The sequence below is a fragment of the Diplotaxodon limnothrissa genome, linkage group LG7, assembly GCF_057381915.1.
Source record: "Diplotaxodon limnothrissa isolate DT_005_m linkage group LG7, D_limnothrissa_male_GT1.1, whole genome shotgun sequence".
Lineage (NCBI taxonomy): Eukaryota > Metazoa > Chordata > Actinopteri > Cichliformes > Cichlidae > Diplotaxodon > Diplotaxodon limnothrissa.
In genome coordinates, this window is record NC_140602.1 from 37,608,300 (window position 1) to 37,634,358 (window position 26,059).

A 26,059-nucleotide genomic window follows, 5' to 3' on the forward strand; every position below is an offset into this window, starting at 1 on the left:
AAAGAAATATTTATTCATGATAGATCTCATTTGGAAATACTCAACCATCCAAAAAATGTACACGAGTAAGTACTTATTTTTTTCTGAGGATGAACTGACAGGAGTTGAAATATTAATAGCCACATGCAATGGGTTCTTGTCCACTACAAAAAACAAAACCAAAACAAAAGAAAAAAGTGACTACAGCTGATGTCCCCCAAACCCCTTATTCCAGACAAAAAGGAGGCTTCCTGTGTGTCCCCGTTACACAGTGGTAGGACTTTGTGTTTTCCAGGGCATTTGGCCTTTGGAACAATTCACATCTTAGACGGTTACATGTTTAGAATCTAAACATTTTGGCATCCTCTGCTCCATAAGCCTTTGTGAACCAGCCAGAGCTGATGTGCTCAGTGTTTGCACTTTACTTCCAAAGGTTTTTGTTAAGTTGGTTCAAGCTGTAATGACTGACTTGTGTTTTTGACCTATTTGCAGCAAGAAAGCAGTCTTCATTATAAACATCTACATACATTCAAATTTTAGCAAAGCCTTTTTTATTGGTTGTGTGCTGAATCAATACAATACCAAGCATGACCTCATTCACTGCTGCTGCTATTTTTAGATCACCCTGTGTGGGTCCTGTTCTATCCCCTTCCACTCTAACTCACACTAGGTCTCCCACATTGTGTCAAAATGGCAACCATTCAGCTTAAGAGTGCGCAGCCCCATGATGTCAGGAACGCATATGGCTGAACTGATGTGCTGCCTCTGGGCTTGAAAACTGCTAACTCCTAACTGCAATCTGCCCAGCGACAGAGACCTAACTCTTACCACCAGTGATGGCTGGGAAGTTGGGTTAGTTGGATACAGTCACATCCCTACTTTCTGCACAATTTGAGATCCATGGTAAAACTACAGAAGCAGACATTGTGAGAATAAAATTAATAAAAGCAGCAGCACTTTAAGTGGCCCACGGGTGCACAAGTACATGACCCTGAAGGAGTCCTTGATGTTTAGCGACAGAGTCAACTGCCTTTCAATGTCCGCATATATCAACATGGTAATTTTTTGGAAAATGAGAAGACTGAAGTGAAAGCCTTTCATTAAACTGTAGATCGTGTTCCATAACAACTGAACCCTTTAAAAGAAAGAATTGCCAAGGTCAAATATTTCAAAAAATATTAATACCTGTAAAATACTAGATTCAGAAAGCTGCCTGGTACATTTGTGCTGTCAATAGAAAAACTGATGCCAGCACACTGTGGTGTAAATAGCTATAAATCGTGTATGGCAGGAAGAAATGAGTGGAAATAAATGGAAACACTAAGCACCGCAACCCTAGAAAATCACAAAGCGATTAAGTACATCTTCTGTGGTTTAACGTCTATAGCACACACAGTTTTTCTTCAGATTAAAACACTGATATTAGTCTGCACAACACGAAAATAATTTTCACACAGGAACATTTAAATTAAGGGGGATACAATCCCATCACCTGATCAACTCTTTAGAAAACAGTAAGGCAAGGTAGAAAAATCACAAATCAATTAAATCCTGTGCAGACACTGAAATACAGCTAAATTTGGCTTTAAATAATAATAATGATAATAAAAAAAATTCTTGGTCCAGTTTAAAAAAAAAAGAAAGAAAAGAAGCATGATTCTGTGCAAGAAAAATCACATGAAAGTTTTCCCTTTCGTATCCATCTGACTGACGACTGACTTGTAGACTGTGTATGGCATTGTGTTGGCTATAAAAAAAAAAAGAAAAAGAAAAACACATCCAGTGAGTTCATCCAGCGGCCATTTAGGACATAAATGCCTCACCATCTTGTTTTCGGGGGCTCAAGCTCCTCTTTTAGTGAAGTATTTTTGAGCATGGCAATGTTCTTGAGTGGCTGAAGTTGAGGTTCAGTAAGCAACACCCATTCTTCAAAGGCACCATACTGTACATTGGTCTGTGTGTGCGTGCGTGTGCGTGTTTATGTGGGCCACATGTGAGCACATGCATACATGGAGAAGTAAAATCAGTCAACAAAGTCGATTCCCTCCACTGGTGTCAGCCCACAAGGCATCACCATGACAACTAAGGCAAAATCTTTCAACATAAAAAAAACACAGCATCTTTTTTTTTTTTTTTCTTATTTTAGGTTTTCGGATCAGATTCTTTGCTTAAAATCAACTCCCCACAATAATCATTAGTAATGATGATAATCTCTATTCAATAAATTATCTATACTGTACAATTATTTCACCTCGCGTAGACCTGCAAAAAAAGGGGGACCTTTTTTTTTTTTTTTTTCAAAGTAAAGCTATCAGCAGTCAGTTTCTGCTGTGTCCTCAGTCCTCAGTAAAGTCTCTGCAGAGCACACAGAGGCTGACAGACAGCAAGCCATTTTTTCCTTTTTTCCCCTGTACAGAAATTAAACAGGACATCCAGCAAAGACAAAAGCTGATGCATAATTGAAGATAAACAGAGTAGAAACACTCGCTGAAAAATGAGTATCCAGCAAAACAACAAAAAAAGTTCTTTGTTGGTTTTTTTGTTTTGTTTTTTTTCCCCTTGTGTTATTTTCCTGGAGAGACTGAGTAATTTTCTCTGAGAACAGTAGATAGAAGATGGTTCCTGATTTAAAGGGAGCCAGACCAGCAACATCTGAGCCTTACTGCACTCCTTCTTCATCCACATAAGTTGAAGGAAACCATCCAATCTGTAACATGAAACAGTAATTATCAGACACACACAGTATTTTACATCAACCAGTATAAACAAAAGATGTTAATTGGGTTCATTTATATGCTTTTTTTGTTTTGTTTACATGCCGTGAATCCATTGGATGTGCACCACGACTACATTAGGCCGAGAGCTCTCGGAGCTCTTTCCTCTATATTATTTTGGCAGAAGATGTGCGCTATTTTCCGATAACTGCACAGCTCAGCAGCAGCCTTGCCTCTGTTCTGAAAAAATACTTGAAGGCTACTTCAAATGCTACTTCAGCTGTTGCTAGGCTACGACTTCTCCTACTTGTTAGAATTGTAAAGCATGTACTGAACTAACAGAGATAATAGAAACACAAAGGTTGTATTTACAGCAACACAAAGACATCCATTAATACCTGTTGAGGTCTGTATCTGGGTATGTTTTGTCAAAAGAAAATCTCATCCTGAGTCTCTTAATTTTCCTGAATTGGACTGGGTGTTAAAATGCTGAAATGAGGTAGTTGAAAGTAGCAGATGTCTTAATTTAAAAAGAGAAGCAATAATATTTTATGTGCTCAAGTTAAGTTGTGATTCAATTACTAGCATGTGCACTGTCCATAAACACAGATCAGCACCATGCATATTGGCTGAATTAATCGCTGTGATGCCTGTGGTGCTCCACATGAATGTTAGGGTTGGCGTGATATGTGAAGATTTCAAAATAGTCATTTTTAATTCAACAGCAGGGGAATGAAAATATATTTGCAGGGACCACCGCATTTCATGTGCACACGTGGATTAAAACAATTCATATTTTGCCGTATTCTAGTTTGAAACCAGACAGAACCAGCTAGCCAGGAAGCTACATTAAAACAAAAAAGCTAATAGAAACCTTTCAGCTGTAAAATGAACAAGTACTAGTAAATGATCAAAGTACAGAACCCATAATATGTAATGGGTCTTTGTGGAGAAACCACCAACCAAATGATAATCTACTTGCTGGACACAGAGTCATGTCGACACAGAACTGGGAAGTCAAGCTTTTCTTGGGTTTAACACAGCAAAGGAAGGACAATGAATACTCATCAGTTGCACTAGGTTATTCACCTAGGTCAAATTTTATTCTTATAAATATCAAGAATGTAAAAACAGACATAAATTAAACAGCAGCTCTGATGTCGTCACTAATAGCCACTACATTCAGCAAATCATCCAATTACGGTGGGTATTTCTTCATAATGTAGAAATAAATAGCATCTAATTTTGGTGAGCTTGATGTCTTTCTCATACACAGCAGCAATCAAGACACTTCAGCTCACTTCATGAAAACTTAGAGGCTTTGTCAGACCAGATTTGCAACCAGCTAAAGTAGTTGACCTGGTTATCATAGTATATGATACACAGATTTCAATGTATTTGCTGTACACACTGCATTAGCAAATACTTTTTTTTTTGCTGAGTTCTACCAGGTGTAGATGTGCTTTTTTTTTTTTAAGTCGGCACGTTTCGGCTTTCATCAACTGAATACAGATTACCTTTTTTACCACTTCTGTTCCATCAAGGTCATACATCACAGAGAGACCAATCCAAAGAAACTGCGTGTGCAGGCAGATGGTTTCATAGGAGAAAGTTAAAAGCGTATTTCCATCAATCCACACGAGGGAATAAAAGTAAGGTGGGGAAAACACCGATAAAAATCAAAACTAGACTCTATGGCATTTTTACACCAGGCTGTACAGCAGACTGTGGTAAGGTTTAGCTTTACAACCGCTCAAGTTGTGTAGATCCTCTGGCTCCAAACTCTAAATTTACAGCCTAATAGGGAACGTTCCTAAAATAAAATGCTGACATCACATTCCCTTTTACCGCCATCCTATTAAACTGGCACATTTCCCAGCAGCTAGTTTTTGTCTTTCAACCACATCTTTTTGTTTTGTTTTTTCTTTTTCCCCCGGTATCACTGGTTAAATTGTCAAATGTATCAATGCACTTTTGGGGACATGCTTTCCCTGAATTTCTCTTTTGCAGATCTCTAACTTAATAAAGCTAACTGGATACATTTTTGATCAAACTCAAAATATTACAACATTAAGGTATTTAATCCAGTGGTGGCTTTTATGCCTTGGGTCTGATCAATTTCCCATCCACAAATAAACACTTTACTCATAGTTACTTACTCTTCCATTGGCTTCTCCTTTCCACCAGCCCTGGTCTCCACCGATCTTGCTGTAGATTTTGACAATGTCGCCTTCTCGCAGTGACAGCTCTCTCATGTCTCGCGCTGCAAAGTTATACCTGGCCACTGCTGTGCTGACCACTCGAGGTGTAAACACTGAAAATTGATAACAATAGGAGTTGAGCCATAGTTAATTAACTTAATGGCACACCGCTGAATTCGCAACAAGAGTTATTATTTACTGGTATTGATGAATATTCATGTTTATGTATGAGGGTGACGGTTGTAAGACGAGGTCACACTGAACATAATGGTAATAATTAGTTGTGAAGAATGTACAGAGGCGAGATGGTCCGGTCAGTTTTCAGCGTGACACGCTGTAGCCACAAAATGACAAATGAGCAGGACAACTTGTTTCATCACTGGAGAGGAAATTGGTTTTCTTTTCTTGATTTAATGAGGAAATGTCATCCTGAGAAGAACTACAGTGTTCTTGTTAATGAAAAGAGTGCCACAGAGAAGAAGTAATGAGGTCGAGGTACATAGGCTTATTATGTAATTACAAGAGATGCAGCGCGAGGACACAAGAGAGGCAGCGGGGGAAAGGAAAGGATAAGTAGATAGTACCTGACCAAAAGGGGGCTTGGCTCTGAGAGGAGGAGAAGTTGAGGCCCTGTGGACTGAGGAAGGAGAAGTTGTAGGATGCACAGGTGGCTGCTGAGAGGAGGACAGAGAGAGAGCGAGACAAGGGAGGAAGTAAAGCTGGAAAATGTTTGAGGTGAACACATGCAGAGGCGAAGCCAAAGAAGCAGAAAGATAAAAAGATTTTGGATTGAAGCTTTGTGTGCCTGTGCGTTCGGTTCTCATTATATTTAATCTTAACCATGAAGGTGTTGCAATTTGACTGCTTTAAGAGTGTGAATTTATTTACAAAGTCTCAAACAGAAGCAGCGTGGGAACTCTGTTGTTTTTTAGAAAGAGTCTGTTCTGTTCCTATTAGTGACATTATTATTCAGTATTACACCAACCTGCAGAATAAATTTTGGTGTTATGTTTATTTAACTGTACAATTTACATTATATTATATTAAGAAAAACATATAATGTCACTAATAGGCATTACGATGACAGCCCAACTGAAGGTTGGATTAACAAGACTTCATCATTTGTGACAACTGATCAAATGCTGCTTTCCATTTTTATGCAGACGGCACTGTTATCTATTATTTACAGTAGTGAAAGCCTTTAAATAGCTGCAGTCTGCGTTTCATGTTGTTCCCATTTAACTCAACTTAAATGGAGGAAAATCCAAGGTCATGCTATTTTCAAATTAAGAGAAAGATAAAAGCTGCTAAAAGGGCTGAAAGTGAAATTATCACAAGATATTAGTATTTAGTATTATGCATTGAATTTTTTTATTTAAAAAGGAGACAGAGAGCTAAAACTTACATTAAGATTCTTTATTTTTTCCCTCCAGGCAATGAATACGCTGCTCTTTATGAACACACTCAAGAAACACCTAAAGAAGCTAGACACTATACCGATGTTCCTCATGTTTTACTACCATTTTATGTTAAACTACCATCCAATTGGTTGTTTTTTGCTTTTTTTTAAATATAAAGACATAGTTTTACAGCCTCTAATTTCTAATATTTTAAAGACAGAGGTGTTGATTATGCTGCTCTTTTTTCTGGAATAACCACTTTTAAAGGATTGAAAAATTAGTACTCTTGTTCACTGTGATATCTCTTGGAGATACACTGAAATTTATTTGAAATTGGACCTTTTTTGTTCTTGATGTATAATTGCACATGATCTTGATTTTGTGCTTACTCACTTGCACTTTGTGTCACTTGTGTGTATAAAATCTCTGCAGCTCTCCATGCCAGGTCACACTTTATTTGATTTGATTTTTTCTCAAACTTATTTTTCTCGAATAGATATTTACCTGAAGGTCTACAAAAAGCTAATAATACAGAGTGTGACAAAGCTCAAATAATCTCAAACAGCTTTTTTGACATTGAGATCACTCAAATGGCCTGCACAGCCACCAGATCCGTCACAGCCACCAGATCAGTCACCCTTTGGGATATTCTGGGACAGGAAATTCCCATTGTGAATATGCATTTGAGAAATCTGGAGCAACTTTGAACCAAAAAGGAGGGGCCAACCTGGAACTATGTAGCAAAGGAGTTAGCACTGGCCACTAAATCTATAGAAAACTGACTGTCTTATCTCTGGATTTTCCTGGACTTGGAACAGAATTCCTTTTTTGTGGAATATTAGACAGAGGGACCTAAAATTGTTACAACTTGTTGAAAGGATCAAGAAAACAGTAGTAGTAGTAAAAGGTGACATCTTATGAAGCTCCACTGAAATTCACATGAAGCCTGAGCTTTTTGTTCTTAATATGTCATTACGTACGATATCGATGTCATGGGGCCTGTGTGTCACGTGTGGTTAATGTAGGGTCCTATTATTACAGGGCCTTTACGTTACAAAGCGCCTTAAGGGGGGCTGTTGTCATGATTTGGCACTACAGAAATAAAACTGAAGTAGTTGTGCTATTTATTTTATATAAAATAAAATAATTATTTTATATAAAATAAATAGGGCAGCTATATAATATAATATATATTTTCCAGCTGCTTCAATTGTTGTTGATTTGACTTATCAGAAAATGTCTGTGTGAACTCCATAATAGAGTTTTCCAGATCGAAAAGTAAAAGTACGTGCTTGGAAACAGTCAAGGATAAAACTGAGAGGAAAACCATTATTAGCAAAAACTCCAGTTGTCTCCATCTGTGTACAACTTCAGCCAAAACAGGAGGAGAAATGATTTCACTATACTGGCCAGTTGGGTCTTTGTGAAGAGCGAACAAAGTGAGGCCAGTGTAGGACAGAAGCTAGCGCAAAGACACAGCCAGTATTCATATAGTGTAATGGCCACGAAGGGCAGCCAATTCAGTCATTCCAAAGGCTGGAGTTAGCTGACTTTCTCTTTGTCACTCTCTTTATCATTTCACACTGCTGCCCTCCTACTCTGCCCAGCTGCCCCTCTGGCCTCCATCTTTTTTTTGTCTGTATGAGTCATGAGAGTCACTGGCCTTGGGAAAAACAGAGGACAGGGGAAGACAAAGAGAGTGGGAGGAAGTGTGTCTCATTTATTTTACCCCCTTCTTACAGTATCCACAGCCACAGTGTCATGAAATTGAATTTGTACTGGACCAGTGTATTTTGGTAACAGAGAGTGAAAAAGGTATTTTCATAATCGTGCATTGAAGCAGGTAGACATTATTTGACATGCAATGCTCCTTCAGTCTCCATGCAAAAACACTGACACTAGCATTTGAAGATGTCTGTGCATGTCTCGTTAGAGCTTTGGGTGGTTCCACTCAGCTTCCAGTGGGCATTACCCAAAGCTCATTAATGGAAATGAGGTCTGTAACATGAGTCAAGTGGTAGAAAAGTTAAAGCCACAAGTCATAGTGTATTTAAGAGTCAAGTCCAAAGCCAACCACATGTGATTTTATATGGGAGAGACATGGCACTAAAAAGAATCCTGAATAGAAATATCTGAATAAATCTTGTACCTACTACTCCCTCCAAAGGGCCAACCGTCTGCTTTATAATAGCTGAAACAGAACAGACAGAAGTGATTCCAAAATCTATACAAGTTTTTTTTCTTGGCTTACTGCATCCATAATGTAAATTAGTCTCGTATTTGTTCAAATGCCCTTGCGGGATCAACCAGATATGTTGATTCTGTTGGCACACTGGATTGAAGTGGAATTTAACTCTTGAAGGTGCTGTAGAAAACTTTATAAAACTTAAATATCATGAGGCAAAGTCACCTTTTTTTTTTATTAGATTTTTCTGGTTATTTATGCAGCTTTTTATTAACGTTGCGGCCGTCTCCTTATTCATTTAGAGAGGGGCTTAGTGTTAGCCTGAATAAACTCCCAGGTGCTGTTACGAAGATGCCTGCCAAGGAGTGAAACTTGCTTCTAAAAGAATGATGGATATTTTATCTGAAGATGTTCTCAAAACTTAGCTTCATCAGAACCACACTGATAAGCATCGTGGTCACTTAATCTATACTATGAAGCCACATATTAAGTTACTTGGATTAAGTTATCATTAACACGGAAGGACAAACATTAGGGTCTCTTTCACAACCGATAAACATCAAACCTTGCTCTGCCAAAACGCTTACTGACTATCATTTATCAGCTGGCTGTACTTAGCTGTTCATTGCTCAAGGATCTAATATGATTTTCTGGTACTAACAGATTGTGTTGTTTGCAGAGTTTGGCTGCTATGCGGTATCAGAATGGCTGCAGAAGTGGAAAGTAAAGTATTGGAACAGAGAAAAATTCAAAAGGTTTACCTGGTGAGCGTGTGTTGGCCCGCGTAAGCGAGCGTTCTCTCGACTTGTAGGGGTATTTCAGTGTGGTATCTAACAACTTGAAGCTTTCTTTCAGCGAATGAGACTGATAGTACTCCACAAGCTCCTGTAAAGTAACAGGATACAAAAAGGTGAACTTTTCTGCTTTCACATTGACAACAAGCTCCTATGGGTGTTTCTGTGTTGGCAGTTCATTAAATGACCTTTTTTCTTTTTTTTAAACAGTTTAATATGACTTACCAACAGACTTTCAAACTTCTTTGCCTCGGTGATGTGTATCCAGCTGTCTTTTTCAATGACTTTGATGTGCTTTACTTCATCGTTGAATCTGTAAAGAGAAATCACCAAGAACAGATGTTGTTTTTCCACTGTTATCGATTTTCTTTATCCATATCTTGCATATTACTGTTGAGCCTGTATTCTCCTGTGCCCTTAACTTAATGTGTTCTGCTGCTCCACACATTTCTTTTTCAGTATATCTGATTGAATAAGATGGAAATTAAGTATTTTTTCTTAAAGTTAAGACTTCTTAACAGATTTGTTTACTTAATTATATCGAGCCTGGTCCCCACAGTCACTCATCACCTGAGTTAGACACAAATGTGTAAATGTGCATTCCCTTTCTCAACCCATCATTATATGACAACTCCAGTAAAGAACTCATGGATTTTTTTTCCTCTTGAGAATGCATCGTCTCATTGAAAAGGCACAAAAAAGGAAGGATTAAAAAAAAAAAAAAAGCAATTACTGAGTAGTAATTAGCTGGAGCTAAAAGATGCACAGAAAAAGCTGACTAGGGCTCCCTGTGAGAATATTTATTCCCCATGAGATATGGATAAAAACCTTCCCTTGACATTTTCCTCCCCTGTAAGATCTGAAATACTCACTTGATGCTGATAGCGAACCTCTCCGCCTCAGCTGTCCTCTCTCTGATAAGGTAGGTCCCACTGCAGTGGGATTTTAAAAGGTTGTCTGCCTGCTGCCGCTCCATGTTTCCTGCAAACCTACAGAAAAAACAAAATTTAGAGGTCACTGTTTTTTTTGTTTTAAGTTGTTTCATCAAATGACACTCTAAAAGCTTTAAAAACACTTAACTTCAATCACCCATGTAGTAATTAATCTTTTGGTTAGGGTCAGCTTGCTTTCAATTGAACCACTGCTTTGAGATAACGCTACAGTTTAACATTAACAGATCTGCACTAATTACAGGATATTGACCTTGGGCTAATGGTACCTTATAGTGCACAGGCCCATTAAATGCACAGTTATGGGTCTTACCAAGGATATCCATAGTAGTCTGCATCCCTTGAGGACGACCGGCATGACTGGAAGGGCTGTCGCACATAACAGACACCGTTCATTAAAGAACACAGCACAGGACTAACTGACATGCACATGCATAAACTCGTCCACTCTCAAATCATACACGCTGTAATCAGTCACAACCCACTTTACAGGTGTATGGGTGCATTACCTTTGGGTCCAAACAAGGCTTTACATAGGAACTGGGGAAAAAGCCGCTCTTTTGTGTCTGTATCAGCTTTCCCTGTAAGACAAACACAAGGTAAGTTTATTTCTAGATGTGAAACAAAACTGTGCTTACTTCAGGCAAAGAAATACTTTAGAACATCTGTGGAAAAAAAAGGGAAAATGGGTAATATGTAGTTTAGTGTAGATACAGAAAATTTGGAAATCCTAAGACACACTGAAAAATTTGTAGGGTTTATAGAGGAAAAACTAAAACTAAGAACTATATTTCCTCCTTGCAAGTAATCATTGTTAAGTAAGACTATATTAATAAACCAATATCTGAAGCAGAGATTCTTTAGTTTATTGTGTATAATGTGAAACAGTGTTACGTTGGTGCCTCCTAGTGGTGCCAGTTTATCTGCACTGGATTCGTTTTGTCAAAATTTAAAGTAAAACATTTCTGAAAGACGATGTATTCACTTGGAGCTAAATAAATATTACACGCTATGCATCATATTTTCGGTGCTAGATGTTGTATGTACAAACTTTCCCCATCAAAGTCAGACAGAGGATGAAATGACTCCATCTTATGCCTGCAGCAATTGATTTTAAACTCTGCACACCTGCTGACATCACACTGAGAGATTAAACTGCCATGCTGTAGAGGGATAGCCTACTGTTATAGCTAAGATCAATTAATGTCATCAGAAAGTTGCCCAGAGTCACTTCAGGAAAAGCCAGCCTGATATTAGAGTCGGTGATTCAGCAGGAATGCCAACAGTTCCTGGAGCAAACAGTGTCACAGTTCCTATCATCCAGACTAATTCACTGCAGAGGATCCTCCAGGTCTGCACGTACACCTCTTCTAATGTTCAGCTAAAAGTGATTTATTTCCATTGGTGAAGGTGCAAAGAAGTCTTTAACTTCCTCTAAGATTTTAGAACAATTTTAGGCAAGTGTGGCTCAGTTTATCATTCAAACACTCTTTAAAGTATCCTGTGGTATTTTAGTGAGACACACAAGCCAAAGCGCTATTAATTTAAACTGACAAGGTGACAAGGGGACTCTGTTTACAAGATGTGCGCTGGAATATGATGATGATTTGCAACTACAAGAAAAATTATCTTTTTTTGTAGCATGGGGGGAAAGAAAGCACTTAGGGATTTGCCTACTCCACAGCAATTTGAATTAAAGGCATTTTGGGGTATGTTACTGTACTTGTTCACCACCAGAGGGATAAGATTGATAGTGCTTTCTGCAGCCTGGTTAGAAAACATGAAAAGAAATGACGGAAATGGCTCCAAAGGCAACAAAACGCTCAGTAATTAACACATATATCTTGTTTGTTCAATCAATACAAAAAAAACCTGTGTGTGTAAAAACTAATCTACAGTTTTACAGGAGGTTGTGTGCTTAGACTTTAGCTTTGCTGATTATAAGACTCCACCAAAGTCATTGCAATTGTCCAATAAAACAAGGTTTTTGTCCAGATCCAATAATAGCGATCCTATATGCTAACTATTTCAATCTGGAAGTGCCGGTATTTGAACAGAGACAGAACCTTGACTTATGTTCTACACTTTCTATCTCACAGGTAAAAAAAAAATTGAATTTAACATGAGAATCACTGATTCATTTCAAATCCACTATGTGAGGTGCTGTGCCAACATCAGCTGTCTGCGTAACAAGCTGCGTGTGTCAAAGTGAGGGATGGATTGATTTAAAAATGATTGACTACTCTACCTCCCACCATGTGATATCCGGGTCTCCCTTCAGAAGCTCGATAAAATCTCCTGTTTGGAAACAGAGAGGGGTCTTCCCCGGAGGCACCGGTGTGCCATGGTAGTTCTTCACTGCCACCATCTTAGGACCTGCAATAACAGTCAGTGTCCAGTACATTACCGCTTCCAGCTTCTCACTAATAAAAAAGTCCACTGACATTGAGAAAACAAAAGCTGTAGAAGAGTTGTGAAAGAAACGATCAGATTCTGCAAGTGTATCTCTACTGTACTTCTGCATACTCTACTAATGCATTTATATTGTGAAAAGGTTACTTTTTTGTAATATAATAGAGAAAGGTAAACTTTTACATATTATATTTTCATTAGCTGGATTGGAGTATTGATGCTTATTGACAGACTTATTGGCATATTTAATTTTGGGTTTGCACTAGTTACTATTCAAACTATATAAATAATGTGTATCTCGCGTTCTACTTCGGTACATGCAACCACAGTCACAGGCAAGACTCCTAGCTTGACAGTTGTCCAAATGATAGTCGACTCCCTCCACGAGGACGTAACACCACACAAGGTCATTGCAAAAAAGCCTGGCTGTTCAGTGCTGTATCAAAGCATATCAATGAAAAGATGAACCGGCAAGAGTGGGAAGAGTGCCTTCACAAGAGTGTCAAGTCCACTCAAGAAGAGCTTCACACCAAGTGGACCGAGGCTGGAGTCAGAGCATCAAAAGCCACCACACGTAGACCTCTTCAGGATCAAAGCTACAACTGTTAAATTCCTAAAATCATGCCACTCCTGAAACAATGGAAAACATCAGATGCATCTTACAAGTACCTGGTTTAAAGAGAAAAAGAAGTGGACTGTTGCTCAGTGGTCCAGGTTTTCTTTTGATTTCAATTAGAATCAAGGTTCTAGAGTTTGGGTGAAGGATGGAGAGGCACACAATCAAAAGTGTTTGTGAAAACCTCATGCTAGAATTCAATCTTTGATTATTTAGGGTGCCATGCCATCTGCTGGTGTTGATGGTTGCTGCTCTACTCTGTACTATCACGTAAAAATTCAATGCAACCACCTACTAGAGCGCTTCAGGTTTCCACCTGACAAAAAGTATGGAGCATATTTCCTTTTTCACCAGGAACTAGGAACTCCCACCGCGCCAAAGCTAGTATTTATTGGTTTGCTGACTGTGATAATGCTGGGTTTGACTACCCAGGCAACTGACGTGACCTGAAACCCCACAGAGAATCTCATCTTCCTCAATCAACAAACTGAGGAAGATGAGACACCTGAAGCCAACTATTAAAGGAATCTGGGCTTCCCTAACAGCTAAGCAGTGACACAACCTGATCACCACCAGACTACGCCAGACTGATGTAGCAATTCATGGTAAAAAAGCCTCAACCAAGTGCTACCTTAACAGAAATTGTTCATTTCTGTATTATACGTCGTTTTTTTGATTGATCACAAATAATTTAATAATTTCAGATGCTGGAATTCTGATAATTTTTTAAAGCCACAAAAAAATCGGTATTAAACTATAATCTAGCTCGAAATAGTTCACTTGTGATGTGAACATGTGATGATACAGAATACATTAAAGTTTACCTTTTTAAATCCAATTATAGGAAAACAAAATAAAACCTTTTCACAAAATTCAAATTTTTTTTAGAGGGATTAGTATAGGGTTAGTATTGTTGCTGCAATGGCGCTATCCACTAGATGGCAATAGAGAGCCGTGCTATTTAAGCACAGCTACAGCCAAAACAAAGTTGACAGCTGACAGCATATTCAAATGTTAGCTCTTACCAGGTGATAATCCAGGCTCCTACACAACAGAGACAAATATCTGATTATTGATATTGTTAATAAGTAAGCAAAAAACATCACCTTTTATCCTTTTGTGGTAATTATTCAACAAAGAAAGATGGTGACAATTAGAGAAAGCTGTTGTATATTGAGTGAAAAAGAAACTACTCACCAAGTCAAGAGGATCTGAAAAGAGGAAATATTGAAGATTGTCAAAGAAGATTCACAAGAAAATATTTCACCAAGTGGATCCATCAGCACTTGACATCAGCATGCCAAAATGTACAGCATAGCTTCATGCAGACCATTTTTTTAAGCTGACTAACAGCAATGTAGTATGACTGGTTTCCTGTGAGCGTTAAACAGCAGATAAAACTGAAAGCATCAAACTATATTGTTACAGTCCTGCTCTGTGGTCCTTATTATACACACACTAACTTATTTTAAGAATTTATTTGATTAATTATGACCTTCGACTATCAAAGAACTTGATTGGTTCATACTGAACCTCACTCAGCAGTTATTAAATTGGCTCAAATTTGAGAAAATAGGCCACAATGATTTTCTGAATTCATGTTGAGTAAATATGTTGTCAGATACTGCTGCTAAATCCACTGACACAATAAAAAAGCCTGCCTCCCTTTTACTGCTGCATAAAGAGGCCTACAAGCAGGACAGGGGTCATCAAATTACAGCAGTCATCATTGCATGTCCGTGACATATGTCACACAGTTTTTATTTATCTATTTTTATCATTTGCTCACTACTTGACCCTCACAAAGTCATCTGAATAACATCTTCTATTAAAGAGGAAATACCTACTTATTTTACAAATGGTGATCACTTCTAGACACTCTTTGTGAGCTCCTGTTCCACAGCGAGAGCAGTAGTAGCCCTGATAGAAGATGCCCCTTGAGGACAGGCGCACACACACACACACACACACACACACACACACACAGAGAAACATGCACTTTAGTAATGCAAACAGGAAGTGGCTGAGACACAAATTAACCTCCTGTAAGAACAACACACAAGGGGACCTGCTGCTTGTTCCTATAATTGTTCCAACTGCGAATCCACATCCTCCATCATTCCCGTTCTGTAATTCTTTAAAAATCACCAAATCAACTGGCTCAGTTTAAACCGTGTACTCCTGAAGTTTATTTGTTACGGGTACTGTAACACTGCATGCATCGCACGCTGCCAAGTTGAATAGTAAGTGCCATAAATCACGATGGGATCTGCTGGGACTGGAGCAGTAATTAGCATCTAGCAGGAAGAGAGAACGCTGGTCCCTGCTGCCATCGGCTCTGTGAATTTAGGTCAGCAAAGCCACGCAATTTGTGGGTCAATACACAGAGTGGGGTTTAGCCGGCTGACTCTAATAGAGGTGAAAGTGGTGATTCAGTGACACGGGCTATCCCACTGCAGACGAGCAGCATTCTCACATGAGAGAAGGTGTACTCAGGAACACTGTGGGTGGTGCGGGGCCGGGAAATGTTTAAAAATAACATCCGTCAGCCGCAGTCACACTTACTAGAATATTTTCCAAGGAATGCTTTCACACTAATGACGGGTTATGCGAGCCAAAAACATATTCCCTCTGTGATTTAAGTCTGTTTGTTTGTTCACTACCAAATGCTACTTAAATTATTTATTTTTATATTTGTACTGCTGTAGTGTATACTCCACTCCAAGGGTATTTTTTTTCTCCTCTGTTTGTGGTGTACAGAGTCAAAATTACAAAAATTGTGTTGTTGTCCAAATACTTACCTAACTGTAATAACTTTTGTGTGCTTTTATGAAAAAGTGAAGCCAACGTGGGAGTAGTTGCAAAAGGTCTCCTGGCAGCAGTGCTTCTTTGCCAAAAAGACCATCAGCTCCCTGGTTTTGTGTTCTTAGTAAACACTTCCCTGATCATTTTATTGGGCTCAGTTGCTATTTTCATGACACTCTGAATAAAACATTAAGTCTATTTTGTAAATTATAAGTCAGGGAATCAGAGAGGAGGATTATCCAGGATGCTCGTTGGTTAACAAACTGTCAATCACAAGTGATTAGCCACAGAATGTCCTCTGTTTCTGCTCATCTGCTGACACATGTGGTTTCAAAACACCAAGATGGTGACAGTGAAAACATTGAACTTCCTTTTTTGTGCATCATAATTTATTAATAATTCTGCCGTTGCATATTTTGGACATACAGTGTCTCTGCTTCATAAAGTTTGTCTGGATAAGTAACACATAAAAATGCTGTTGCTACCAAATGCTGACATAACAGTCACTAGAGAGTCTGGAATAAGGATGTATTCGGTGTGCATTATTAACGGCACTAAAGATACCAGCGCTGGGGTTGTCAGGGTCATTACCTCAAGAGCATCTTGCAGGCTCGACAGTTGGTATTCTTATCAAATGTGTGCATTTCAAAGTTGTGCTGATTAGCTGTGGCTCTCTCTGGCTTGATGTTGGACCTAGATAAGTAAATAATATGGAATTAAATAAACCAGTTAAACTGAGGATACCTAGGATTCTTTATTTTTTCCCATGCTACTGAAAAATAACATGGCAAAGACAATTAGTCTCACATAAAATACATTTTATCCAACTAGTCATACTCACATGGCCATATCAAATTGCTCCATCCACTTCCTCTTTGTTTCCTCAGTTTTGCAAAAGAACTGGAAGCCCTGCTTCCCTTGCAGATGGATCAGGTAGAAACCATAAGACCACTGGTGAGAAAAAGTGAGTGTTGAACAGATGGCAGAAAAAGGTTTGTGGATGGCAGACCGAGATAAGAAAGAGGCATGTGATATCAGCAGTTCCAACAAATATATGGTCAAATCAAGTCAGACCTAAAAGATCATCAACATGCTTTAGCAATTAATTGGATAAGACGCTGGTCACAGACTCAGACTGTGCATATGCAATCAAGGTATTACATCCCAAAAATCACCACAGCCAAAACAAAAACAAAAAAAAAGCCACTATGAGAAGATGTGTTAAATAAGGGGATCATTTGAGCTTACCATTTTTCCACAGGACTGGTAAGCATGCAAAAAGAAAGACACCAGAGAAAGACCCAGTTACACATGCAAACATGTACGCACGCATGCAGATCCAAAAACAAAAAAGCCATGTTAGACCGGATGCCCAGTGCACTGCAGTACGTTTTCATGAATCCTAAATGATCTTCATTGCATTTACATGATTTTACAAGCACGAATGAACACAATGCACGTTTGACACAACAGTGTATTACCCCATCTGAAATCACATCAGAAATTACCATCAGCAAGCTCCTTCAGCTCAAGGGCAACATTTGTAATGATTACACATGCCGCTTCATCGCCTACACCGGCCGGGCCACCTTTACAAAGATCTCACTGACGAAATTGCTCTGTCTCATTTCAAACCGTGATGTTCTTACCTTTTTCATGTCTCTGTTGTTCGTCGGGTCATCCGACATTTTATGATTTTGCAGCTCAATAATCTCTTTGAGCTCATAGCTATAGCCTTTCCTCTTGCAGACAATGACCACTTTATCAAAGAGGAATATATACCTGAAGACAATCATACATTTTTATTGAATATTGGCAGCGATAAAATGTTGCTAAAGGTTATTATAGTTTAGTTTTACTATAGAACTTGGACTCACCGGTCCTGTTTTGTTCGGTTCGTAGAGGAGCACACCTTCAGTTCTCCATCTATCTTTGGCCTCCCGTACTCCTCCAGCTTCACCTGCTGCTTAGGTTGCAAAAAACAAACAAACAAACAAACATAAAAAGCAGCCTACTAAACCAATGGATTCTGCAATTTTTAATAAATAATTTTGCTAGACTTTTAATTTCAGAGAGAATTAATATCCACGATAAACGATGATTCTCCATCCTCCCTTTGACTTTTTTCCAAAGTCATACCCAGTGGCTACATGTATAAGTTATTCAGAGCACTTTTACTGCACGTATTACTGTATATGTGGCACATGTACAAACCAAAGCTGAATACTGACTTGGCATATCAGCAAGGAACAACAAAAGAAGTTGTGATAGAGAGATAGAAAAACGAGAAAAAAGGTTGGTGCTACACAAAATATTAAAGTGAGCAGTTTGCAGTTTACATAAATGAGTTATTAAGGGAATTATCATGGCTGAGGATCATGGAAGCACTTTGAAAGATAGAGGTGTTCTGAGGAGAGACTAATCATTCTGTCGAACTTCAAAAACACCTGTTGATAACATGCCAGTGTGTTGGCATGTATATATTAAAGAACAACCTTTAAAATGTTCTTAGCTGCTCAAAAGATAACAAGTGCAAGGAAAGTGTGGAGTACTTACAAGATTTTCTATTGAACTTTGGAATTCGCTGATTTTTTTCAGTGTCTCATTGTCTCTCTTGACTTCATTGATGTACATGGCCAGGTCCTGGAAGAGCCAGACATTCTTTCAGGCATCTGCTATTTCAAGCTGTATTTACAACACTTGAGCAACACAGTGGCTGTATGTAATTATGTAGCTTTAGCTAAGAGGGTGATTCTGCAAGATTTTTAAACACACACACCTGCATAGCCTCCAGAGCCTCCTTCAGTTGTTGTCTCTCGGGTCGGTCAGTTGAGTGACTCAAAAGTTCCTACGGAGAGATTATTTTGTTAGAAAAATGTTCTTGTACTTTGAGAAACTGTAAAAACCAAACTCCAATGGTGTGTCTGTTTGTCTTGGCAAAATTTGACAACTGCACACTGCAGATCTGAAATCATTAACAACACATTAAAAAGTACACTTTAAAACTTGAGTGCAAGCGGAGAGAGCAACCAGCCAAGTTCAGCTTGTTTTTTGCTTTACTAGCCCCTCCCCCTCCCCCAGCCCCAGATTTCTGTTTTGTTTTTGTTTTTTATGCAAAGAACTAAGATAATAATGTACACAATTAGACTGCATTGCAATTTTGTTTTAGAGCTGCTTTCGAGCTGTGTACAATACAATCTTATGACTGGTTCAGATTTTGAATTCTGTCTGATTATTATCTAAAAAAAATAATCAAAACTAAGCCTGAGGCAGTAAAGTTTCTGCCAAATGCATTTTTCTGCATCTAACATCAACAATTTTAACTTGCCTTTCTGGCCAGTATTACTCCAGTTTAACAAGTTACTTTGTTTCTTTGGTGTCTTTAAGTTAATCAAATGTGAAAGGTAAATATGCAAGTTTTCTTGCTTGCACTTAGGGGTAAAGATTTGCCTGTGGTTTGGTAGGCTGGTCAGCATATATGCTGGTTAGCTTGATAAAGTAGAGATTGGTCAAAGTTATGTTGTAAAACAACCTGCTACTCATAAAGGGGTTTACTGTTCAGGTGCTAGGAAATAACACCGTATTTAATAGTGACCTCCACATTAATGCCAGCAGAGCTTGGTGACCTCTGAACACTAATCATTCGATCATGTATTGCTAAATGTTTGTGTAATTTTTTCCCAAAAGTTTACTGAATTTTAAACAAAAATATGATGACATGAAGACTGCAGCGACACTTAAAGTATTAGGAAACAACTTTATTATGTGACCAAGTGGTTCTGGCTGATTGGTTAATTGGGTAAGCCACAGCCCAAACAGGTTCTGGACTGAATCACTACAGATTAATCGTTTTGAGTAATTGAATCTCAAAATTACACAGAAAAATGCCTTAGTAAATATAAAAATAAAGTAAGTACAGGAACTTTTTAAACAAAAACACAAATATGAGTATGGCAATCTGTGCAATACCAGTTGGAGAAGGGAAACCCAGAAAGATTCAGCGTTTATTAATGGCATGGCAACTTGCCTTTACAGCAGCCCCTGTTACTGCTCCATAACCCAGTGTGAAACAAGGGAGTCAGTTAGTTTTCATATTTAAAATTTTTTTTAAGTTTCTGTTTATTTCATTAAGCACTACAGTGATGTTTTCATGGTAGATTTCACTGCTGGCAGGTACCAGCATGGAGTTAAAAAGAAGTAAACCATCTCTGTTTGAGGTTAGCAGTATGAAGAGACATTAGCTGCTAGCTGCATAACCAACAATAATTTCCAAACTATCAGCAACTGCTAGGATTACTTAATGTGCATGTGAGGTTGTGGGAAAATAAAAGAATAAAACACTGTAAGCATAAGGTGAAAAACAAGTCCGGATGTAAATTAGGAAATAACCATAGTACTTCATTTAACTCATACTAACATACCCATAACATAACCATGGATCATCCGTCTGATATTTTGAAGCTATTATGCTATTACACGGACGAGATCCCCTGTTTTTAGGTCTTCCAATTTCAAACTAATAATGAGCTTCAATATACGGGGCATTTTCCTCACTGGCTTTTCATGCCTACTTCAAATATTATCAGCAAGTGATTGACAAACAAAACCAAGAAAAAAGTGCTTTCATCTGGGCTCCACCTGTAACTTGTATTATCTAAGTAACCTTCTGCTCCTTTAAAGAAAGAGGTGCATTACATTTGCAAAAGAAAAACAGTTGTACTGCAAAACATATACAGCAAAATGTATAGCACAAGATCATGTTTTAAGTTTTAATTGTTGAATTTGCTCTATGAAGTTCAACTATCATAAAAGAATGAAGAAAAGAGCCATGCACAGTATCATCAAATAGGGTTCACACTCTTGAGATGATATCTATATAACAACAACTGTAGATGTACCCTTCAGCAGGACTGAACACGCACATACCCAAACCAAAACAAGCCTTGTCAGTCTGACATGCCCTGAGGCCTCAGTGTGCAGCAGTGTTTTACTGCAAAGCTGCAGGAAGCAGTGAAATGGGGTGTATTTAATCTGATTATTGCACGGTTGATTTGACCTCAGTGGCTCAGTGCCACTCCTGCAGGGGTTCGATTCAAACTAATACAGATGCCACGGCGCTCTCTGTGTGGACCTACAATCATAGCACCTGACATTTTTGAATTAAAGGACACAGAAAACTCAACATAAACGATTAATGATTAGTGAATAATGTGCAAAGGCAGACACATCAATGAGGTGTATTAAGTTAAAGTCCACAAAGCAATATGTGTTGCCTCAGTGACACTTCAAATAACAGCTTTTTAAAAGGGCAGAAAAGAGTTTGTAAAATAGGTTAATGTGACAAGGGTACAAGTCTGGAAAATCATAACAACACTGACCAAATCCAGACAGCTGACATTGCCATTAGACACGGAATAAAAGAGAGAGGTGTTATGCATCATTTGAAATCAGAGCAGAGATGAACCATAGCCTCCCTGACGAAGTCTCAAGAAGAAAATCTTACAGTGAGGATCTGCTTTTCGGGATGGAAAGCTATTAACTTTCTGAAATATATACAGCACAAATCATTGAACTCTGAGTGTCAAAAATGTCACATACAAAGTTCTTTGAAGTGGGTGCAGCATATACTGTATTTCAAGGATTTAGCAGCGTCTGAAGCACGTGCTGATGAGTGGTGATTTGACTTCGAGTTAGACTGTGATGCCAGATTTGGTCAAATCAAAAGAAACCTGCGTATTCCTTATTTAGCTTAGCTTAAGTGTAGAGTCAATTGCGCCGAGAGTGAAAGAAACAACATGTTTACTGAAATCAGAAAACACCTTTTTCATGTCTCTGTTGTTTGTCAGGTCATCTGACATTTTATGATTTCTTATGGAAGAGACGCATCTTTTCCCTGCAGAAGACGGGGTTTTTGCACCTCAAACTATATCTGAAAGTTAGCAACATACACTGGCTGTGCCACAGAGACATAGCAGCACAGATGTTTGAGATAAACTTTTGAAAGGTAAGAAGTTAAAAATAAAGCACTTGTGTATGATATCACACGGCTATTTAGCCAAAATCTTAATGACATTTGAATGAAACTGTGTAAACACATAAACAGGTTTTACAGATTTGGATTTTACCTTTAGTAGGAGGTGATACTTCAGCACCCTCTGCATGGGAACTACCAAAAGATCTTGGAGCTTGAACTTTCCTTCTTGCACTTTCATTGTACATTCCTGTGGAAGAGTGACACAAGCAGTGGCACAGTTATTACATGTTGCATAATACAGCATTGTAGATTTCCTACAAACAAGTATTCATTTGTTGTTTAAGAATACACTGTTGTGTTGCTGCTGTTGCTTCCACACATTCACAGGGCACTCCTTTAGCAATGAGGCCGGTTTATTCTTTCAGGGCACAAAAACTCTGGTTGTGCCAGCTATTTGTGACACAATTACGCAGCATACTGAGAGAGGACATCCTCTGACAAATGAGTGCATATCCCTAAATTCTCTCTCGGCTCCATAAGAAGCGCTCTTTTGTTAGTATTATCCTATAAGGTTCCCTCACAGTGGTGTCTGTGTACATCTTTGTTCACTCGGTTTCTTTAAGTGTGCAATATCAGCAAAGCTTATCCTGTTTTACAAACAGTACTTTTCTATACTGAGCCAATAACAGGCTGACTTAGCCTTTTACAAAGCTCCTTTATTTTGAATGGGGTATCTCAGTTACTACTACCCTGTGTAGCTATATGTATTGCCTTTTGTGCTCATCAGCTCTAGGGCCCACTTGTCCTCCCATTCTAACTGCAAATGTGCTTTAATCCCGCTCTATCCTGCATTCCTTTTCTAAGGATTTTCAGTCTGTATAACATCACAAAATCATAGCAGCATACTGAGGGGGAGATCTTGTTGTATACATAGATTCTAAAAATGTCCCAGATTTACACAGTAAAGGTTCCTTTTCTCTTGTTTCATCTTTTCCTGTGCACAAGGAAATTTAACAATACAACCAAGATCCACCACAACCCCTGTTTGGTTAATATTCCGTTTTGTTCAGTATAACAAAATGTTCTGAATTTTTTAAGGCTCTAGGGGCAAATATGCAAATTACATCTGACTTCATTATAGGTTCTGCCTAACAAAGGCAAAGCTTGGCCCCACTGATGAATTTATTTAAGTCATTATTTAGTCATTGTCATTGTTTATTCAACAGTAAATTTTACTTTTGAGTTGGGCTTTGATTGAAACGGCCATATTCTAAAGCAGCTTATTTTGTTGGTACAACTCTTCAGAGCATGTACTGCAAGTCTGGATTGATATAAAATTTTAGATTTGAGTATACTTTCTAAAAGAAATACTGCATCACTTTGTCCTTTTTCTGTAGTTGGCACACAATGAATTTGGTAGTAATGCAATACACCGAAATATGTTTCTCTTCTCCTGTGGTGTTTGCACATGGTGCATGGGCAAAACACTAGCTAGAATGCCATATCAAAACAGGTGGACAAATATCCAGCTGCTGTAATATAATAATGTATCTCCACACACTGGTGCCAGGAGTCAGCAGGAACATTTAACAATTTGTAAATATAATTTTGCTGACTATCACACTCTGGAACCCGGTGAGCTTTTTTGACATGGTGCATTAACCTGTGGAAGCAGCCATTAGAAGACAGGCACATTGTGGTCATAAATGGATGGACATGATCAGCAAAAATACTCAGGTAGGCTGTGTTTTTTTTTAAATGACACTCAATTGGTACTGTAAGGGGTCCAAAGTGTGCCAAGAAAATGTTCCCCACACCATTAGTCCACCACCACTAGCCTTAGCTGTTGGCACAAACAGGATAAATCCATGCCATCTTCTTTTTGAAGCGAAATTCTGATCCTGTCATTAAAGTGTCACAGCAGAAATCCAGACTCACCAGAGCGGCACATGGTGTGGTCATCTGATTTAAGGTTGGTCACATTTTGGATTCAGAGAAGATGTTGCATACCTTGGTTGTAACATGCTTTTTTCAGTTACTGTTGCCTTATTATCAGCTAGAAAACAATCTGGCCATGATCTCTGCCCTCTGGCATGAAGAAGGTATGTTCACCCTGACAAATGCTACTCACCACATATTTTTACTTTTTTGTGTCATTGTCTGCAAACTTTGGAGATGGATGAGTGGTAAAATCCTAGCAGAGCATCAGTTTTTAAAATACTCAGACCAGATAATTTGGTACAAATACAACACCTTCTGAGTACGACATTCATTTTAAACGTGTGTAGAGATGAATGTTACCTCTACTTTAATCCTGACATCTTCCCGTGTGGCTATTAGCTCGTCCAGTTTCTTCTGGGCATTCTCCATGTGGCTGCAGTACTGACCATAGATCAGCAACCTGGGGATGTGAAAAACTAATTAATCCAGTTACTCTGTTACAACTCATCCTCATTAAGGAATCCACAGAAGAAATATGAGGAGACTGTATAAAAATGTTTACAGCTGATACTCTCAAAAGAAATAGTACAAGGACACAAACATTTACAAGTCCCAGAATAATCTTGAATACAACAAAAGCAACTTTTTGAAATGTTAGGCTTTCTTATTAAAGCTTTTTTATTTTTAAGATCATGACTACATCCACTCACAAATGTCCCACTGTGCCCTTAGAAATGCTGGAGGTCCAAATAATAAAACATTAATGTTTTTAGGAGACAGTTGAGATTATAATTTGCATATTTTTGCTCGTCCTCGGTGAGGCAAAGAGCAAGTGGGCCCATAAACCTCCGTGTGGTGTTTGCAGTCTAAAAATAAGAATTAATAAGGACTAATAAGTCTTGTGTTAACATCTAAAATTACGAGATTTATAATATCTTTGTTAAAACACAGGTAAAAAATGTCTACAATTAGCTGTAAAGTAGAATCTTTTGGTAGTATATGGACCTTCAGGCAATGTATTCATTTTAAGTTTATTAATATAATTTGGGAAGTCACGTTAAGAGTCATTTAACACTAACGGGTACAGATAAATGCATGTGTGAATAAATGTATTATAATTAATGTATTATAATTAAAAATATATTCACATCCAAGGGAAATATTTGAAGGGGTGGCATGCTCTTGCCAATAAGCTATAATCATAGCGTACTAATGAAAGTCAGGGCTTTATATCAGTTGGTTTGCAGAGCTACTCTTATCAGTGTGTGAGGGGAAAACAATCTTTTAATTTTGAGTAGTGAGGATATGAGAGCTGAGTTCATTAGATATTACAATGGGACACTGACATAGATCTACGGGTTCAGCTGGGAGGGAGTTCAAAGTCATCTTGCCTGGAGGATGCCACTGCACGTGGCAAACATTCTTTGCACTTACTCAGTCAAAGTAGGGCACTGGCACAGGCTGGTATAGTGCAACCCACCCGCACAGCTTGGTAGAGTTGGCACATAGGCCTCTTAATCTGAATCTTAAGCGAGCGAGGCGGTGTAGAGAGCTGGCACCCTGAAGTCTAATCAAGCCTCTGATAGCTTTGAATAACAGGCACTAAAAACAGACCATCCAGGGAACTTTGGTAATGATGCAATCAGGAAACAAAACTGGTTATGCATAGTGACACATATTATGTATTTATTTTATATTTAACTTAAGGTTAACCATTTCTATTCATGTTTTTTAATCAATAAGGATACAAATCTTTGGAATGACAAGTCTGTTTAAATTGTCATTAATGGGTATTTCAAAAATTCTGCATGCAGTGTTCCCAAAACACAAATTTCAAATATTAGAGCAAAAGTCTCTTTTAAAATGATTAATTGCTCTCTTCCAGTGGCTCTAAAAAAATTCATGGCTACAAAACTGTTTTTCAGTTATGCAACTTATGCCAGATGTGAAACACTGAACATCTTCACCTTAAAAGCAGCATTTCTGTCAAACCCATTCACCATGTGATTATCCTCTGCTCTGCAGAGATCAACAAGAGGTGATCACTGGAGTTTTAACTGGAGCTCAGACAGAGGTTTGAATAAGGCC

The 26,059-nt window shown here is 38.3% G+C and overlaps 1 protein-coding gene across 3 annotated transcripts in view; it reads right to left on the reverse strand.

The window, feature by feature from the left end:
- Window positions 1-2,443: 2,443 nt before the first annotated feature.
- Window positions 2,444-26,059, reverse strand: part of vav2 (vav guanine nucleotide exchange factor 2) — a 193,663-nt gene continuing 170,047 nt past the window's right edge. The window contains exons 9-29 of one of the 3 annotated variants that reach the window (XM_085359665.1): window positions 24,332-24,431; window positions 22,182-22,277; window positions 18,836-18,904; window positions 18,613-18,699; window positions 17,934-18,022; window positions 17,706-17,838; window positions 16,898-17,007; window positions 16,648-16,749; window positions 15,099-15,187; window positions 14,449-14,462; window positions 14,277-14,295; window positions 12,472-12,599; window positions 10,733-10,804; window positions 10,537-10,592; window positions 10,146-10,262; window positions 9,499-9,586; window positions 9,241-9,364; window positions 8,444-8,485; window positions 5,479-5,568; window positions 4,853-5,007; window positions 2,444-2,686 (exon numbers count right to left, since the gene is read on the reverse strand). In XM_085359665.1, the coding sequence (XP_085215791.1) occupies window positions 2,639-2,686; window positions 4,853-5,007; window positions 5,479-5,568; window positions 8,444-8,485; window positions 9,241-9,364; window positions 9,499-9,586; window positions 10,146-10,262; window positions 10,537-10,592; window positions 10,733-10,804; window positions 12,472-12,599; window positions 14,277-14,295; window positions 14,449-14,462; window positions 15,099-15,187; window positions 16,648-16,749; window positions 16,898-17,007; window positions 17,706-17,838; window positions 17,934-18,022; window positions 18,613-18,699; window positions 18,836-18,904; window positions 22,182-22,277; window positions 24,332-24,431 (1,828 nt within the window). In that variant the 3' untranslated portion in view covers window positions 2,444-2,638. The remainder of the gene's footprint in view (window positions 2,687-4,852; window positions 5,008-5,478; window positions 5,569-8,443; window positions 8,486-9,240; window positions 9,365-9,498; window positions 9,587-10,145; window positions 10,263-10,536; window positions 10,593-10,732; window positions 10,805-12,471; window positions 12,600-14,276; window positions 14,296-14,448; window positions 14,463-15,098; window positions 15,188-16,647; window positions 16,750-16,897; window positions 17,008-17,705; window positions 17,839-17,933; window positions 18,023-18,612; window positions 18,700-18,835; window positions 18,905-22,181; window positions 22,278-24,331; window positions 24,432-26,059) is intronic. The other 2 variants (XM_085359664.1, XM_085359663.1) reach the window with 2 other exon arrangements.